The following is a 19,573-nucleotide window of genomic DNA, read 5'->3' on the forward strand; positions in this document are numbered from 1 at the left end:
GGTCAAAGCAATTTTAAGGATATTTCTAAAACCAAGAATGGATGTTTTTGAAATGAAGAAACCCACATGAACACAAGGTGAACATGCCGAATTCATACAGAAAGGTCTCTCAGTTGGCCACCAAAAACAGAGGGAAAATATCCATAAACAAAAATAGGAGCATAATCGGGTTGCAGAAATACATTAAATAAACTTCTCACTGGAATGAGATAAAACATCACATAAATCCCTTTTTCTCAGAGACACACATCCCATAAAACTATTGAATCTAATCCTGCATGTCTCCCAGTGAGCTAAGACGATCTTTAGCCACCAGTTAAACCAAAGTTCAATTCGATTGTGAACTAAATGCTTGAACTGGACTGTGAAGAGAAGAATCGCTGGGTAGAAGCCAGGAGTATGACTCCAACGCTGAGAGACAGAATGCACCTTTGACAAATATTATCTTGTCAGATGGACAGCACACAAAAGGTCAAGCATCGTACATCATCTTTGTTTATAGGTTCACTGCACCGCTGCTTCTGTTAAGGTTATGTGTGTCTATTCTCGCCTGCTGTCGTGCTGACTGTTAAGGAGCCTTCGAGGGCTCTTATCTGGTAGCACAGCAAGATTAGACAGAAATGCTAAATGAATAAGGACGAAGTAGTCAGTAAATTACAGGTAATCTAAATCTTTTACAGTCAGGCTGAGCAGTGTTGTGTATTACCGTGTGTGTGTGTGGGGGGGGGGGGTTACCTGTGGTAAGAGCCCGGGGATTTAGTCATTTAGGGAGAAACTGTGAGGACTGAAATCAGCTAATAAAGGAGTGAAACTGATAGACAGTATAATTGCCTTTCACCATTTGAAGCTCTGCCTACTGGTTCAGGCTATAAAGAGTTTTTTATCACTTGTGTTTGAACACTGTGTGTGTGTGCGTGCTATACAGTGAGCTACTGACCTGTGATGTGGAACTATGGGGAATTATCAAGTGTCAGAGTGACATATCACTGTAACACAGAGGAGTAGGAGAAGATGTCATCCTGAAATATGTCTCAGTTTTTACTTCATAAGCCTGAAGCCTCAGTATATATAGTTTGTGTGTGTGTGACCTGATTCTGTATAATATTCCCTTTGTTGTACTCTCTAACACACCAACCCTCTGGGAGCACACTCATCAATATGAGCGAACGGAACCCAAAGAGACGTGACGGTGCATTTCTAGAATATTGATTCACAGCTAGGATGAGTTGATGGAGAATTAACTTGCTGCCAGCTTTTTTCTGCCTCTTTAATTTGTGCTTTAAATGCATATTTCACGTCAAATGGAACATCTATTCACATATCGCCCGTTTAAAAAACTGTTTTGCAGCTTTTGAAACCAGCCGAGTATCACGGCTCAGATTGATTCTCTTGTTAGAGGATCAGTGTTAACAATCCCATGAACAGATTCCTTTGAAGATGATAAATTGATTTTCTCATTAGCAGAACCGTGTGTAAACAACTTCAGTATCATACTCTAACAAAATAAAATCCTCACTAACACAAAAACTGCACTTTGCTAAACTTTTGAATCATTACAGAGGGACCCTCAGAGGAAATCTCTGCAGTGTCTTCATAGTGGTCACATCAAAATTCAATATCTTATTGATCAGTAATACAACTTGGAGGAAGGAAGAAGTCTTTGCCCTAAAGCTTGTAAGATGTGATCACAGCTTAAAGACTTCCGTGCAGTTTATCCCCGATGATGCCAGCTTATCCTGTGAAGTATAGGTTTAACTGAACTGCACCAAATCCATGACAGCACCAGCTTGTTTTTTTTTTCTTCTGTTGTTTCGATTTGATCTATTTCTAAAATCAAACACCAATTTTCTTTACAAACATTTCTTTCTAATAAAGACACAATTCTTGTACTTAATGGCCAATCATAAATAAAATGTGCCTGTTTTGCTCCTCCATTGTTAAAAACACGATGTGCATCTCAGTTTTGCTTTTAAGTTTCCTTTAAGTTGCTTTGCTCACGTTACTTTTACTTTCAGTTTACTTTAAATTAATATTACAAAATTGAAATTCATTTCTAAGGTCAAGAAATTTCAAATTGAAATATCTATACTTTTGTGTAAACTGGGCAGGTTCCCTTATTATAGCTACTGAAAGGACCATGTGCAACTAATTTGGCCATTAATTTAATTAATTGTGATCCATTTTTATAAACTTAATGTATTGAATGATAATGAAATATGATCACATAATAAATTCAACCAACAAAAATGTTAAATTACTGCCCAGCCCAGCTTTTATTCTTTATTTAGTAATTTGCGCTTTTATTTATTCCCTAGTGAGGCATATTGCCACGATTTATGCACTATTTATGAGTGTACTTGCATAATATTCTCTCATTATTCAGAGGCAGTGACACTCTACATTTACATATTTAATAGGTATAATACATTTAATCCTGACCCACTGACCCAGCTGGCACGTTCTGCCGGTCCATCCAGGCGGACAGAGGCACCGATAACCTCCGGGAGCCTCCTGACACGTCGCTCCACGACCGCAGGGGCTGCGATCACACTGCCTCACCGCTGAGAAGAGGGAGAGAAAATATTGTACATCAACCACTGGTCTGTGTAATGGGAATGTGTGTGTGAATATTAAGGAGACATCTTGTATGTGTGTCACTGAGTCTGCGTGATGCCACCATGTAGACATGTGTGATCTGAACTGTGGCATTGGTATGGGGATGCTTTGGTGGTGGGTGTTTTCATTCTCCTTTCTGCTGCTCTGGTTTCTGTGCAAACAGTGAAACAGTGATAAATACAATCATCTGCTGTACATACATTGCTGACACCTCAAACCTTTCCCAGAGAAGAGAGAGGATAGAATGCCTTTAAATAAAAGAAAAGATAATAGGAAAAAACAAAAGACAGGGTTTAAATAGAAATATAAAAAATGGTCTGATGGTGTTCATTAGACAAGGATTTAAAATAAGATAAAGAAGAGGAGGAAATGTGAGGAAAAGGAGCACAAACAGACAGACAGAAAGACAAAGAGGAGCTCACTGTATAGGGGTTAACCATACATAACTTCCTATTCCATATGGCATATTTGTGCAGTAGTCGCATTCAAACTTTTCCCATGCATATCTCTGTGGTATACAGCTTTCACTCAAGAGCTCTCATAACCTTTTTTCATTTACCTAACACTGCACGGCAACCATTTTCCATCTTCCTGACCCTAACTCCAACCCCGAGCAATACTAACCTCGCCAAGCTAGCGGCACTTCTTTCAAAACGAGACAAAGAATTCATAACAAACAGAGAAGCCTTTAATTAATATCGGTTAAATATATAAATCTATTCTGAAAACAGAGCCTTGTTGTGGTTTTGGTTGTCATTCTCTGCAAGCCACACAATCCTCTCACTGTGTATTCCCCAGAGCGCCCCCCCACATCACATACACAGATAGACCGCCTCTCTGACTGTTAATCAAACGAGCAACAAATAACAAGAGCAAAAATAAACTCTTCTTTTATTCCCCTGCTTGTCCCTCTCGTCTTATTCTCTGTCTGTCTCTCATATAAATGCCTCTTGCTGAAGTGTTTACAGGCCAGGGCCGGACCTGCCGTGCTGTTAATCCTGATAGGAGGATGTGGAACGACGCTTGTTTACACACACAGCTCTGACAGAGCATAACCCGCGTGATCCGATCTCACCTACCGCCGCACACACAACATGAGCTCAAACCGTACAGGAGGCCCACACACAGACAGACCACATGATCGAGCCCAGGGCACACTGATGTGACAGCTCAGTTGTTTGCAGCCCAAAACACGGTTGACCTTTATCCACTCTTCAAAACATGGAAATGGAGGATCTTACAAGGTTTGAGGGCCGCTGTAAGTCAGTGGTGTGTGACGGATACAAAATTCAGACACATCAAACTTTTACAAATTGTGTGAATTCATGTGAATTCATTCTTTCAAAACATTCCCTCTAACTGTATGTGTCTGAATTTACAGGAAGCTGTTTAGCTGTGGGCACTGATTGATTTAGACATCTGGAGGCCTTAAGCGTGCCACCTTAAAGGTGCACTTCACTTCTTTTATACTTAAAGGTCATTGTACTGATCATTAAGACTAAATAGGCTGTGAAAAGGCTGTATGATGTCTTCTGTGGCCGTGGATGTGAAAAACACCATGATGATATTGCCAGAAGTAGCCCGAATCCATCATTTCTGAGCTTGACGTTTCATTCAAAGTAATGGTTACTTGGCCTTTGCTACTTACAATCTAAGAATTTTTGAATTCATGGATGAACCTCTATGTTTATGATTTATTGCATTTATTTCATCCAGACCGATGTCAACATTTTTATTTTTTAAGCCTTTATCAAGCACATGATCCTTTTTAAATCCCTGTTTATGCTTTGCATAGAAGAGAGACCATATTCCTTCAGCAGAAATCTCTCCATCTCTCAGAATCTGAATACATTCTACAACTCTCTTGGACCAGACGCATGTCATAATGTCAGTTATTGTTGCTGTGAATTGTCTCTTTTACGATCAGCTGCTGTTGCTGGTGTTTAGCAGTACTTGAAATGGCTAATGTTGGACTGTCTGGCGTTGCATATTTTTAGGAAAAGAACATCTGGCTACTGTACAGCAAAATAACATCACCAAAACTGATAAGCACAAAGGCCAGCAACAGCATGTTATTTCTGTCATAAACACAAGTGTTTTTATGTTTAGCTGTGGTCTCAGTTTCCTCACAGAGAAAACAAAATCTGATAACATTACATTCACTTGGCAGACACTTTGGTACTTTTAGTTTTTTCTCATGTACACATATCACAAGGGAACCGGATGTTGCTGCACAAATTCTCACATCTGTGATTCTGGTCTGTTGTTTCGGTAATCACTTGTCTATGAGAGTATGATGTAATGTGCAGTCAATGCTCACTGTGGTTTGTGCTTTGTGCAAGTAAACATGCGACTTGAATTCTCAAGGGAAACCGTTTAGCTTTCTTGTCAACAGTGGGAAACTGATGCATCATAAGCATCTGCTTTGTGTTTCATACTCTTAAATCGAACTATTACTTCCTTTGCTGTTTTTCATACCATCATAGAAACATCTCACTCACTCACACACACACACACACACACACACACACACACACACACACACACACACACACACACACACACACACACACACACACACACACACACACACACACACACACACACACACACACACAGCCGCATGGAGGGTGAGACAGATGACTGATTGTTGTTGATACTGTTTGTGTTCAGACTAATTTAGCTTCCACTCTTGGATTGATTAGAGTCACTCTCTGGCTTTGATCCAATTACAACTAATCACAGACAATCTCAACGTGCCCGGCCCCCTCAGCTCTGACTCGGCATGCATGCGGCATTAACAATCACCTTCTGCACAGGTGTGTCCAGTCCAGCCTTCGGTACAGATGCAGCTGAAGCCCGTCGGGTCCTCCACACAGGTGGCTCCGTTCATACACGGGGACGACAAACAGGCGTGTTCCACTGAAGGGAGGAAAGAGACAGAGTAGGTGGAGGGGACGAGGATAGGAGAGAAATACAATCACAATAGAGGAAACATTTGAACACCCAGTATAATTACAATGTAATAAAATCAGAGGGATGTCACAGATTGTTTTCTCTCAAAATGAAAACAAATTCCTATAAATATGGCAAAATTTTGAGTGTACCACATTCAGAATTAACTTGTAGTATTCCCAGGTATAGATTTATACATTTTCAATATCTTATTTTTCGGTTTTATCTATGAATAGGAACAATAATAATTCTTTCCTTCTGCCAAAGTCTTCTCAGTCTCTATCTTTTGCTTCTCTGAAGATCTCTTCCATTTGCGTAAACAAACAAAACTCGTTTCATTTCGTCACTTGTTGTATGAACAAACAGTTTTCAGGATAGCAGGGCAGAACTCACCGATGTCACAGTTGCGTCCTTTGAAACCTTCATGGCACTCGCAGTGATACTCGTTTGGCTCCGTGTTCGTGCAGGTCCCGCCGTTCTTACAGGGCTGGTGGGTGCCACAATAGTTCAGATCTGAAACCACATAAAAAATATATTCAGATTATGGTTCTGGTTAGCACTGTCTCCTCACAGCAAGAAGGTTCCGGGTTCAAACCTCAGCTGGGGCCTTTCTGTGTGGAGTTTGCATGTTCTCCCTGTGCCTGTGTGGGTTCTCTCCGGGTACTCCGGCTTCCTCCCACCATCCAAAAACATGCATCTCAGGTTAATTGGTGATTCTACAAAATTGCCCTTAGGTGTGAATGAGAGTGTGAATGGTCTTTGTTTCTGTCTTTCTCTATATGTTGGCCCTGTGATAGACTAGTGATCTGTCCAGGGTGCACCCTGCCTTCGCCCAAAGTGAGCTGGGATAGGCGCCAGACCCCTGTGACCCTGTTCAGAATACAGTGGGTATAGATAATGGATGGATTATAGTTCTATATTTTAACTCACAGCACAAAACAGCAGAGAAACAAAGTAAACAGGAACAAAAAGATAAAGGAGAGCGGGTGTGGCCGGATCAAGGCTTATTCCAGTTTCACGTAAAAAGCACCGAGGGGGCTGAAGTGTATCCAGGTCAGCTCAGTGTGCTGACTGTGCAGGCCAGTAGCCGCAGGGCCTGTTGTCTCCAGTGATTAAAGCTTTGCTTTCTCTAATCATTTCCTCCGTGCCCACAGCCCCTTTGTCTCAACGCAGTTCTTTACAGAGCCTTATTGAATGCACAGAAAAAGCTTTGGACCCCACCTAACTAAAAGCACCCAGCCCAACCCCGCTCACGTTCATCTTACCCAAGGCTATCGCCTTTCCTTTTGCACAATACACTGTCCCGTGGGCACTCGTTTGGCTCCCGGATCCCAGCTCACTGGGACAGAGGTGGGAGGTGAGAGTTGTATGCTGGGATAACGTGGGACGAACTTTGCTACAGTGTGGTGGGAAAAGTTACAACAGAGTGGAGTGTGAAGCCCACAGGGAGGTTTGTCTTATCGCATCCAGAAGATACGTATGTCATGCATAGAGACGTGTGAGGAACAACACATTATTAACTAATACACACAATGTTTCTTTCTCTGTCCCACAACCACACAGACTGGACACACAATACCTGGCAAAGCTCTTCACTCTGTGTGTGGATGACACAGTCTTTCATGTATTGAAATTAGCCATGGAGAACTTTGTTTGAAAATGCTTACAGTAAAATAAAATTCTAATGAAAAATATATGCTGTTATCCAAGACAAAAAGTGATAAATACACTGATATATCAGCGTTCTCAGCTCAGTGATTTATTCAAGTCTTTGTTCTGATAAGGCTTTAGAGGCTGTTGTTGTGCTATAAAATCATGGTGTCTCTGAGCATGAAGTGCAAAGTGCAGGTTAAATCTCTCATACCTTTGGGTATAAAAACTAAAATACACGACACAAAAATGTATGTTTTACACTCATAAGAGTAGAAGTGATAGAAATCAGGAATTTTGCATAACTGTGCCACACCATACTGGGTTAAAGGTGGTAGCAATTCTGAGAAGTTGTCATATAGTCAGCTGGCTTTTTTCACTTGTTTTGTGTAGGTGAAGAAACTGTTGCATATGTGTGTCACTAATTTTGGGCAGAAGAATTGTGTATCCAAAGAAATGCTAACGTCCAGGGTGAGATTCATCAGTGAGGATCATGTGAGTCTGATAGTCAGCGCAGTATCTTCAGTACACACGGCTCCAGTTACACGTGAGATGCTAAACCGCTCACTGGCATAAGAACGCTTTCTTCTTAATGCGTCAAATATCGGACCTTTGTCACACAGCAGTCCTCCCCAGTTGACGTCACACACACACTGCCAAGGTTCGGTGCAGCTCCCGTACACACAGCCGGGGAAGGTCACACATTGGTCACACAGAGGACCCTTCCAGCCATAATGACACCTAGAAGAAGCAAACGAGAGCAGAGAGGCAGATTGTAAGCAGTTCAGTAAGTCACTTTATCTGCATCAGGAAGCTGCAGTTAAATTAAGTGTTGAAGGGCGAGATGCTTTTTCTTTTCAGGTCAATGTTTTCATTATCTGATCGCTTCATGCTGATGCGTCAGTAATGTTCACTGGATGAGTTCTCTGGATGAGTGTCTGCTACTGCTGGGCCATCTACTATAAATTCACCACATTAAAAAGATAATTTAACAGGTCTCACGCAGCTTTTAACTTCAGTAGTTATATTTGTAAAGGGGGTTCATTGCTTCAGTAATAACAACGGCAACATTATCATGGAAACAACCCATTCGTGAAGACAAACCCTCACCTGCCTACTGCTGCAGGATTTAATGAGATTCAAACCCCCATGCAGACATCTGATCCAGTCTAATGTTCAAAATTAACATGGCATCAATATTGTATTTTGGCTGGTCCATAAAGAATGGGTATCACCTCCCATGAGTGAGTGGATGAAGACAGTATTTAGAAATGGATCAAGAAATTACAGCATCACATGACAGTCTTTAGTTTGAAATATCACATGCACTCGTTTATTTAATGTTCATTTCTGGTTTTATCAAGTAGAGACTGAAGCCGTCATTGTAATTTGATTTTGTTACATTTTACAATGATTTTGAAATTAAATCATATGTATCAGGACTGGTGCTCAGAGTGATAATACAGACATATTCTTGGGGGTTGGTCTCACTTACTTGCATTCTCCAGGTACAGTACAGGAGCCATGGGCCTGATGACATCCCTGCTTGCACACCGCTGTGAAGACAAAATTAACACACACAGAAAAAGAGAGCAATTATAGACAATAAACAATAACAAAGAATCAGAAAAGATCTCCAGGTTTTTTACCCTCACTGTTTTCTTTCAGTGAGTTACAGCACATGGAGATCTAAGATGTATGCATGTGATTTTGCTGCCATATAAACAGAACAGACAACAACATGTGGGTGACAGAATATCTCAGATTTCACCAGATACACAGAACACGGACCAAGTCGGCTATAGAACACAAAACTTACGCAAAGCCTAAAAAACCTGGAAATACTATTACACTAGTTGGTTATTTCATGTCCAAGACCGACAACTCCCTGAATTTCATCATCATCAGTAGCCTGCATGGGGTAACAGGGAGACCAGCGCTAATTTCTCAAACTTCCTGCTTCTTTGCAGTCCAATCAGCGTCGTGCTGAGGAGGAAGTCGGACGAAGTGAAGACAGGGGCAGGGCTGCAGGATGTCCTTAAACTAGCTGTGCGTCCTTCAGGGTTCCCATGGTTTTCCACTCTGGTTTCCTCCATTCACTTTTACCATCGCAACATGATGGCAGCGCTCCGAGGTCACTGAGCGAGGTCGTGCAGCTGATGAGTCACACAAAATAATGGCCCACACCCTCTCCACTGAACTGACATGGATTTACTAATGTACTGGAGTGTAACAGTGGGATGATCCTGCAGTCTTACTGACAGGACTTGATGTGTGTGTCGGTTTTAGTGTTCCATTTTTGTTGAGTTTTTGTTACAGGGCCATAAATAATTATATAAATCAGTTTAAATATTAAATTGTCAGTATAAATATGTGTAAATATGTGGATTTAAAGGTAAATTTGAGTGTTTAAGTTCCAAACTGACATATCCACGAAATTAAAGCGATGAAGTTTACTTTAACAGCGCAATACAGATTTCAAAAGGCCTCAGAGGCCAATGTTTAAAAACCTTTAAGAAACCTTGGGAAGGGTCACTAATAAGTAAACCCCCTTCTCCGAGTGGAACAAATAAATGGAAAGAAAAAAAAATATATTTTATTCAGCAGACTCAAGTTATATCGGATAAATATGGCACACCACAGACACAAATATGGCACACCACAGACTATTTTTTTTCTATTTTTAAAATTTTGATTTAATTGCCATTTTTAAATTTGATTTTATTATTTCCCCCATTAACCATGAGCATGGCTAAAATTTCAATTGGACCCCTGTTCGCCACTGGAAAGGACAGAACCGTCCTCCGCCATGGCCTACGAAAAAATTATCCCCACGGAAACCACAGCAGGATGGAGTGGGACTGGGCTGGGAGACCCACTTGGAGGCTGGTCCGTGCACCACCTCTCGTCTGTTCATTCGGATGGGGGGATCCTAATAAGTGATGGTCTCTTAATAACTTTCAGAAGAAAGATTTCAGGGATGTGAAAGTTAGTGTAGCTGAATGTCTTTAGGGCCACCTTATGCCTGTAAAGTTTCTCATGTCTAGCGCCCTCCGTTGCCTAACCGTAACTCTAATCTTGTAACCGTAATCCTAACCTTGTAACCATAATCTTGTAACCTTAATCCTGACCTTTTAACCCTAACCTTGTAACCCTAACCCAATGTCTTTAGACATAAAGTGACCACAACTTTAGATTGTTTACAAGAAAACTTCATACACAGGACACTTTTGGGTTTCTTTTTTTACCATCTTTGCACTCTGGTCCCGTCCAGCCGTCCATGCAGACCTTGGAGCCGCTGGGGTCACAGCTGAAATGGCCGAAGAAGTCGTTGCGGCCTCGGCAGAACTTGTTGCAGAAAGGTCCGTAGTAGTTGGAGTCACAACGGAAGCGAAGCCGGTACTCCAGGCTGAGAGTCCGTCCATGATGGCGATACGTCTGCCATTGTTCACCGGGGTTCAACATGGAGGAAAGGAGGACTCGCTCGATCAGCTGACCTGAGGAGGACCGAAGGGAGACATACTTTTAAGTAAAACACATGCACTACTTTTATTTGATATTTTGCCTTTAGTGGAGGAAACTGGGGTGCTAAAAGGGAGAAGAGAGGGTAAGAAGAAGACATGTTCACATAAATGTAGGTCATTTTGAAAAAGCTGGTGATGAGTCAAAATTATAGTTTAATGTCCAAACTGAGAGAAAAGGTTTCAAATTGTATTAAATGATTTTTGTAGCCACTTAAGGCAAACAGAACAAACCATAAACATAACACTGAAATATTATCACCTTTTAAAGTTGAGCATTTATGGAGCAACATCATCACAAAAAAAAAAGATTCCCACTGAGGCTGGAAACAGAGTGAACCAAAACATTGAAGCTGTGAGCTGATAACTGAAAAAAAAATCAGTTGTAAGACTCTATAATGGCCTGTAGAGATGTGAGACTGACAATTTCAGTGGGATGATCACTGTGACGAACCTCTTTAACATTTGCCATTTGATCCCTTATTAATATGAAAATATTGAAAAGTGCAGTTTTGAACTTCTCTGCCATCACGTTGTTCAATATCATTGTTTTGTCTGTTCACACGACAACCACGCCCTGTCAGTTCGTGTTAGATGATAGGCCCTCCCAAAATGAAAAATATGTTTGAACTGATCTGCATTATGGTATTGACGTTCTAATATTCAACCATCGGTACAATCACTTGACCAAATAGCATGAATATGGTGAGAAAACTCAAAAACAGTCCCGGTTTGAATACCGATGGAGACAAGGGTCGACCAGGACCAGAGAAAAGGGGGTCGAGGGTCTGCAGAGAAGAGAGGGGAGCCGCCACAACACCAGTGAGGACCAGACAAGCCCCGGGGCAACTCCAGGGCAGCACTGCTGCTCCTGACCCCCGGAGGGGATTTCCTCGAGGCGCTGTCATCCCCAACTCATAATCCTCTCTGACAGGGTGTTAACACAAGTACTGAGAACATGTGTGTGGGCACATAAACTGTGTCTGTGTGGCTCAGGGTATATATGTGAACATTTCAGAGATGCTGGTGAGAAGAAAGGGAAAGACTGAATGATAGTAACATAAAAGCCTTGTTGGAAGTAAGTCAGCAGAGAGAGAGAGAGAGAGAGAGAGAGAGAGAGAGTGAGAGTGTGTGTGTGTGTGTGAGAGAGAGAGAGAGAGAGAGAGAGAGAGAGAGACAGACAGACAGACAGAGGCAAACAGAGCCAAAGGGGAAGCGAAACAGCTATTAGCACACACACATAACAAACTGCCTGATGGAGAGATGAGATCACTGTGGTTTGACACAAAGGAATGAAAACAGGGATACATACTGACTGGTGTGTGTGTGTGTGTGTGTGTGTGTGTGTGTGTGTGTGTGTGTGTGTGTGTGTGTGTGTGTGTGTGTGTGTGTGTGTGTGTGTGTGTGTGTGTGTGTGTGTGTGTGTGTGTGTTTAAGAGCACAAGAGGAATGGGAACAGAGCGGACACTGAGCGAACTGTGAGCTCAGCCGTTGCCCAATTCCTCCACAGCCTTGAGGGCCGGGTTTTACAGCCATCATGCCACTGCAGTGCATTGTGGGTTTTTTATTATTTAATGACTCTGGCATGTCAATTGTTAATTTCATCATCACCATTTCTCTGCCAGAAAAGAAGAAGAAATAACTGAATTATCATCCAGCACAGCAGGGAAGGTGTATAAGAGAGTCTGATTTCCGGTGTAATGTGATTAGATGAGATAGCACAATAACCAGCGAGCACAAGTGGAGACTAAGAGGAAGCCTGAGAGAGGAGCTCAAATATTAGATGGCAAAAGCAGCAGGGCTTGTGTCTGCAGGTAGTAAAAACACTTAAAGGTCTTTGGACTCAGGTGATTGTTCCTCACTGCCTGCTGTTAGCTGTGAAGTGTCTGCTTTTGACTGTGGCTGAGAAAACACAGCAGGAGAGACAACACATCCCTTTGACTTTCTTTCTATATCACCTACCAACAAATCAATAGACCAATGGAAGCCGATGGATCAGCCAGATCGTGTTGGTGTTTCACCTGGTTTTGATGTGTGTAGGTTTCACTTGTATTTTCAATTTCATTCTAGTATAAGCTGTCCTAATGTATTTATTCTCACATGGATGAAGCGCTAAATCTGAACATGTGTCTTGAATCTTTTTGGACAAGCTGCTCCGGATTATGAAGCATCTAACTTTCTTTCCAGCGGCGGTGGCAGTTTTGTGGCTGTGAGTGTAACATCAATACAGTTGAAATGTGGGTGAGCACAGCAGCAAGTATGCTCTCAAAATAACCATACAAATATGCAAACAGAGGCAAAAACATAGGGGAAACTAACTGCTGCTATTTTATGATGATTCCTTTATTACAAGTTCAAAGCTCCCTGCAGGGGGGTTAGCCACCAGCAGTGCCAGAGAGCACATGTTTTTAAGAGGGGGTCCTTATTTTGTTAGTGTGCACACGCATATGAAGGGACATCCATATGCGTGATAAACAGTCTTGTTGGTGGTTTCATTCCACTGGTGGTTTAAAGGGCTTCCAAAAGTCAACTCTGCAAATGTTTTATGAGAAACAAATTTGTTCTGCAGTCAACAAAAATGTGAACGCAATAATTTTGTTTTTGCTCCCATTTTTCATCAGTTGAAACAAAAGATACAAGGCTTCCTCATTAGACAGAAAAGGTTTATTTCTCTGTTTAAAATCTGCGTTAGTGGGCATTTCATCTATGCTAAGAAGATCCATCCACCTGACAGCTGTGGTACATCAAGATGCTGATTAAACAGCATGATTATTGCCTTGGATTGGTCAAAATAAAAAGCCACTCGACAAGGTATCTTAAATCCTGAAGTCCGGGAACATGGCAGATGGTGCAGGAACAGGTTTTAAACAAATCTCTGTATTAGCCACATGCAAGCTGCAATTTGCAACATGAAATCAGTTCACTGCTCAAGGCAAGTATTTCAAATGTAAGATTCAGAACATATACTGAAATGTTCCTGCCACTTTCTCACATCCCTTAACATCTAAAAATATAATTCTCCAATTTCTCCTCACAGCACTAGACAGGCTGACGACCTCCTTTATCCTTTAATAAAACTAAACATGTTCAGTATTCCCTCAGATGTGGAGATGTAGGTGGGTGGTGCTCACTATCTTTTGAAAATTGAAAAAATAAGTTAATTAATTCTTAAGGATGTTTGCTTCTTCATTTTGACATTCTTTTCTTTTTATTGCCTTAATGTGTGACATGATTATGATGTGCTGATTTGGTGAACTCCACTTTTAATTTTCTGTCATTTATGCTCTTTGTAGTTATCTAAATAATGTTCAATTTATGCATTCAGCTACCAGTTTTTTGGGTACACCGACAGTAGCTAAATCTGATCTGTACAGTCCTGCAATAAATCCCACCATCATGAAGTTATGATGTTTAGTAATTTCTTGTTTTAGACAGGTGATGATGTGGTGCTTTAAATTTGTGCTGTGGTCCGCTGATGTGTGTTTCTGTTGCTTGGTTCACTGTATTTATTTAAATTAAAATTGGCTAAATAGCAGAAGCACCTGTCTGTATAATGAAATATGGCTGAACAGCATCACAGATGACATTGTTCAAAATCTGATTCAATCTGACTGGAAACCCGAGGATACTACTCCTGCCAACCTATAGGTGAAACCTGAATGCTCCACAGGTCTGTCAATCAGACACGCCCCCCAAACATACCACTATTTGAGGCATAAATCTCATTAATGATGGGATTATTTTCATATCGACCGCTAGAAAACTAATAAAGAGGAGTGACTTTAGCGTATATGACTTGATGACTTGTGGAAAAAAATTGAGGGACTTTGTATTTCATAAGAGAAGTTGAATGGGAGTCTATGGCGCTGGAGCCTTTTTGGAGCCAACTCCTAGTGGCCCTCGGTAGTATTACAGTTTAAAGCATTTCCGCATTGGCCTCATTTTTCAGACCCGGAAACTACGACCACTTCTATCTACTGTCTATGGCACTGAAACTCTACAACTGTTACCATTGTTGGAACTACCTCAACGTCATCACACCTGGTCACCCTCACTGGTCGCTGATTGGACTACCCTTCAGAGCAAACCTTCATGCACAGGGTTTCCAGACAATAATCACAGTGAAGACTGAAGCTGTGAGGAATTGTCAGGTGGAGCAAGGCTGACCATCATATTCCCAATCAAAGCAATTATTTTTGTGAGTAAAATGTCTTCACTTACTGAATAAAATTGAGGCCAACACAATGGAAATAAAACCAACTTTGAACCAAATTGAAATTATCCTGTACCAGACAAAGGTATGCCCGGGCACATTAACTCTAAAGCGGCATTTTCTTAAACAAAACTCAGTGAAGGTCGTACTGTCAGTGCTCAAAGAACATCATATTTTATCACCATTTCCAAGGACTGTTTCATAGGGTACAGTCGTGCTCGGTAATCCTTTCTGATTAGCAGCAGGGTCCGATAAATCCATTCAGACTGTTATAGGATGCCTGTGTTTGGGCTGAGCTAAGCTGCCTAGTGAATGGCTTTAGACCCAATGTAAGGGCTGTCAGGAGCTCAGGTTGAAACGAAAGATAATGCAAACAAGATGTAAGAGCGGTGCCGGAGGGCACAGGGGAGGAGATAAGGAAAAGGAGAGGAAAGACACCGCAGAGAAGAGGAAGGATCTCTGGTGCAGTTACTGAGTTTCTTATTATACCAGCCATCTTTTAGATATGACTGCGGTAACTCTGCTGTCTGAGAGGGAGGTAGAGGATGGGGGGATGAGAGGGAGGACCGTGGCATGACAGGAATGAGGAAGGCATAGGAACATCTGTCTGTGTGTGTGTGTGTGTGTGTGTGTGTGTGTGTGTGTGTGTGTGTGTGTGTGTGTGTGTGTGGGTGTGGGTGGGTGCATTTGAGTGTGTGTGTGTGCGTGTGTGTGTGTGTGTGTGTTAGGCTTTTTATAGCATGCAGCTCACATTCTCTGTGATGGAGCTTTCCCCGATTATGAGGAGAAACAACAAGGATACGAGCAGGAAATTAAAGGGTCTGGATAAAAGAGCCTCCAAACTTGTATGATCACAGACATTAAGACACACAGGATATTTTCCACATTGTTTCATCATGTCGAACCACACATTGGGGCTCCACGTAAACAAGCACTCGTACTGTTTATGAAATGTTGCTTGTTGAAATCTTACAAAATAACTATTTTCTGAGACTGGAAGGAAATAGTCATTGGCAAAAGATCATAATAAACATGTAGAATTTTCTTGAACTTCAAAATAGTGATAGAAAAAAATAATTTATCTGTTTTTTTCTGTTACAATGTTTCCTGTAATGTTTCCCCCATTTTTTACAAGTCTACACAATTAAAAAGGTTTGCAGATACACGCAGTTGCAGCATTACCTGAATCGGATGTGTCGTTGTCGTAGTCCAGAACCTCCAACACCAGAGAGAAGGACTTCTGTCAAGAAAACACACAAAAGCATGTAAAACATTTGTTGCAGTTAAGTTTAATACAAAGCAACAACAACAAAAAATCATGTCTCTTTCTGCCACCCGTGTGGCAAACATGTCATCCATCATAACTGCCGTCGTGAATGCATTTTGAAAAAGTGTCAAGATTACAACATATAAATATAGTCTTTATAGCCTTTAAATAAAGTTGTTTTTATCGACAAGTTTAAAACTCCGGATGTTCTTTTTAATGAAGTTTTTGGTTGTAAATATCAGCATGTTAGATATGAATGTGGATCAGTGTATGGATATTTGGTAGCCCTGTGCATGCACTCACTTTTTGTGAACAGGGGCTCCTAATTGAAAGCTTATGAAAACTGAGCTAAACATTTTGTTTTCTCTCAGCTGAAACAGTTATAGTCTGGCTGTCTCTCTAAGACTTTGAGCTTATAAAATTAATTCCTTTTAAACCCTGTGGTAGCCACAAACTCTGCATGACAAATTAAAATGTCTAAATATGTAAAAAATAAAAATAAAAAATAAAAATTCTAGAAAAATGTTGAAAGTGTGTAAATATTTGATTTTCCCTTTGCCACTCATTCTTTCAAATTCGATTTTTGCAGTTTCCTCAAATGGCCAAAGGAAGTCATTCTCACATTTATCTGCAACTACAAATCTTTTCTACACCCACAAACTTGAAGTTTTTGCAGTTTCTCCACAGTTTTACAAACAGTGATACGGGTGCTGAAATGATTTCTGCTCATTATTTCATCGTTTGATTACGTTATAGACCCTTTTTGAACCCCACAGGTGGGGCTTTCTCTACCCATAAGTGTCATACAATGAATATGTCATCTGCTATAATCCTGTATATTTGAAATAAGGTCAGCTAAAATATTTCAAAAATTAAATGGTGAGTTTCTTTCCTTCCTGCAGTGAGAGGGGACATCCCAAAACTCCTGTTAAATGTAATGGATTCACTGCATCGCCCCTCATCATGCTTTATACACTCCAACAAGCCTTTGCCTCCTGTGCTCCCAATATACAACTCAAACCTGGATGATGGGGCAGGTTGTTCTGTTTAGAGGACTTGCAGTTCATTTGGCTAAATCTAGATATTTTTTTTTTTATTAAAAAAGTCATTCTGCTATCCAGCAGTACAGTAGCAGAGGACTTTCGCATATGCTGAACATGTTCAAATGATGACTTTGAGTTTACAAAGATATCACACTCTGGAGAGATAACAGAGGGCAGGTATTTTTTCTTGTGTCCTCCTCTTTTCTGATACATTCAATCATCCTATAGATCAGCAATGAATAATTCAGACCAACACTTTCTCCTGCAACTCTCTGTTTCGCCTTTTTTTTAATTTATTTTTTTTATCTCTCTGCATTCATCCGTCCCTCCCTCTGTGAAACGCACAAGCGCCTACCATGCAAATTGCTCCACCGTGTACATTGTGGGTAAGGTTCTCCTAGAGGGCTGCATGGATGTGTAGTCACGTCTGTGCTGAGGGAGCCTAAACAGCCAGGAGGAGGACGAGTGGGAGGACAGGGGGAAGGTGATGGGCACAGGAGGTGAGCGAGGTGTGAAGTGAGGGAGAGATGGATTTAGAGGGAGGTTCAGGGCACGAGGTTGGCAGCAGCATTAATGTTAGCTCGAGGCAACATGCAAGGAGTAAGAGAGAAGATGAAGGGTTGCAGTGAAGCTGCAAAACGTTAGTGAAGCGAAAATTGTGTGGCAGAAAACACTGAGTCAGGGATTTGCTTCAATTGGAGGTATCCAGTATGTCTGTACTGCACTAGATGAGCAGTTGGGCGGTAAAAGTGAGCCGAGTGATTGTACAGAACGAGAAAAGGGATGAGTAAGGGGGTAGAAAGGAGAAATACGTGGGGAGTATGTGAAGAAAAGAGCAAAGAAATAAAGAGGCAAAATGCAGCTGTGGTGGATTCATTTGTAGGACTCCTGGAGTTTGCCAGATTTTCAGATATGTGGCAGGAAAAGACAACAAAGAGGGCAGATGGGGGGTGAAGCAAAAGGAAGATGAAATACAAGAGAAAAGATGAAAGAAGAAACATGTAGGAAGGGAAGTGGAAGAACTCCCACACACAGAAGTCATGGTGCTAATGAGATGTGCTGGGCTGCAGAGGGTTCATTAAGGCTGGCAGATAGCAGGTAACCCACAGTTGGACCAGCTGGAGTCATTAAGCTTTGGCTTAAAACTCTCCCCTGAAGCAATGTTTGGTATTAATAATTTACATCTACAATGTGGGATCTTGCAGCCGACTACAATAACATTAGTTCTGCACAGGATGGAACATGCACTTACATCCTTCTTCTAAGTATCAGTACAATAAATTTCATCAGAAGTAGTTGTTCTGCAGAAAAATGACCCCTTTCATTTGTTTTTATTGGACAGTATAGAGAAGAGTAACAATACTGAGGTAACAATGGGCAAGCAGCATTTACCTCTGCAGCCGCTCGAGGTGGCGCTTTAATCACTTAGTTTGATAATTTAGTCCAGTGTGACACCGGGAGGTCAACCATCCTCCAGTGGGTTTGTCTCTAAAATGTGTTTCTAATTAACTGCTACTAAATATTAATGTGATTTTGTTGGCTCCATTTACTTTAAGTGGTCACATTATTATTTTCTAAGATATTTGGTTCTATATTTTTTTTAATATATTTTCTTACAACCTTCTTGGTTTGTCATTTGCAGGTTAATATGTGTTCAACTTGAATATCCTCTGTGTGTTAAGTCAGCAGCATGCCTGACTTAACAGGAAGATATAACTTTTGTAAAATGATTATTTAAACTGTTCCACACTCTGAATCTGAAATGCTGTGATACTGAAGTACGAGTAAGGCAGGGTAAAACTGATCAACTGATCACCTTAGGTATATTCAAGCAAATACACTTAACTGATTTCCACCACAGTACAGAAGTAATGTCACTACAACATGAAGCCAGCAGGACTCTGCTGCAGCAGGTTGGTAAACGTTCAGTGGATGAAATGCTGCTGGAGTTGGAGCATTCTGACAATCATGCCGGTTATGATGAAGTGTCCACTACTGCAAAATGCACACGCAGCATTACCTCACTGTTGTCCTGCTCGCAGACCTCTTAGCCTTATCTTTCCCATCGCCCTCCCTCTTCCCTCATCCTTCCTTCCATCCACTGTGTCCGCCTTTCCCTCTCTCTGCCTGCATCCTCTGACAACTAACATGGCGGCGCCGAGACCTGCGGAAAATCCAGAGCCTTTTCTCCTCACATCCACTGAGTGCACACAGCCAGGTAAGTCATGACATAGTGACTGATGTAGGAAGGGTGTATCTGTGGTAAGCCCTGTTGTTACGGTTATGGTCCTGCATTGCGGCCAGGAAG

General features: G+C 41.4%; 1 protein-coding gene across 1 annotated transcript in view; it reads right to left on the bottom strand.

Annotated features, from left to right (window-relative positions):
* Positions 1-19,573, bottom strand: part of LOC138197382 (protein jagged-1b) — a 44,265-nt gene that overhangs the window by 3,647 nt on the left and 21,045 nt on the right. The window contains exons 3-9 of the mRNA XM_069148173.1: positions 16,138-16,195; positions 10,470-10,718; positions 8,717-8,777; positions 7,832-7,962; positions 5,965-6,084; positions 5,425-5,538; positions 2,448-2,561 (exon numbers count right to left, since the gene is read on the bottom strand). Coding sequence (XP_069004274.1) covers positions 2,448-2,561; positions 5,425-5,538; positions 5,965-6,084; positions 7,832-7,962; positions 8,717-8,777; positions 10,470-10,718; positions 16,138-16,195 — 847 coding nt within the window. The remainder of the gene's footprint in view (positions 1-2,447; positions 2,562-5,424; positions 5,539-5,964; positions 6,085-7,831; positions 7,963-8,716; positions 8,778-10,469; positions 10,719-16,137; positions 16,196-19,573) is intronic.

This window comes from Embiotoca jacksoni, unplaced genomic scaffold, assembly GCF_022577435.1.
Source record: "Embiotoca jacksoni isolate LCO1_2020_lvr unplaced genomic scaffold, fEmbJac1.0.p SCAF_14, whole genome shotgun sequence".
NCBI classification, from domain to species: domain Eukaryota; kingdom Metazoa; phylum Chordata; class Actinopteri; family Embiotocidae; genus Embiotoca; species Embiotoca jacksoni.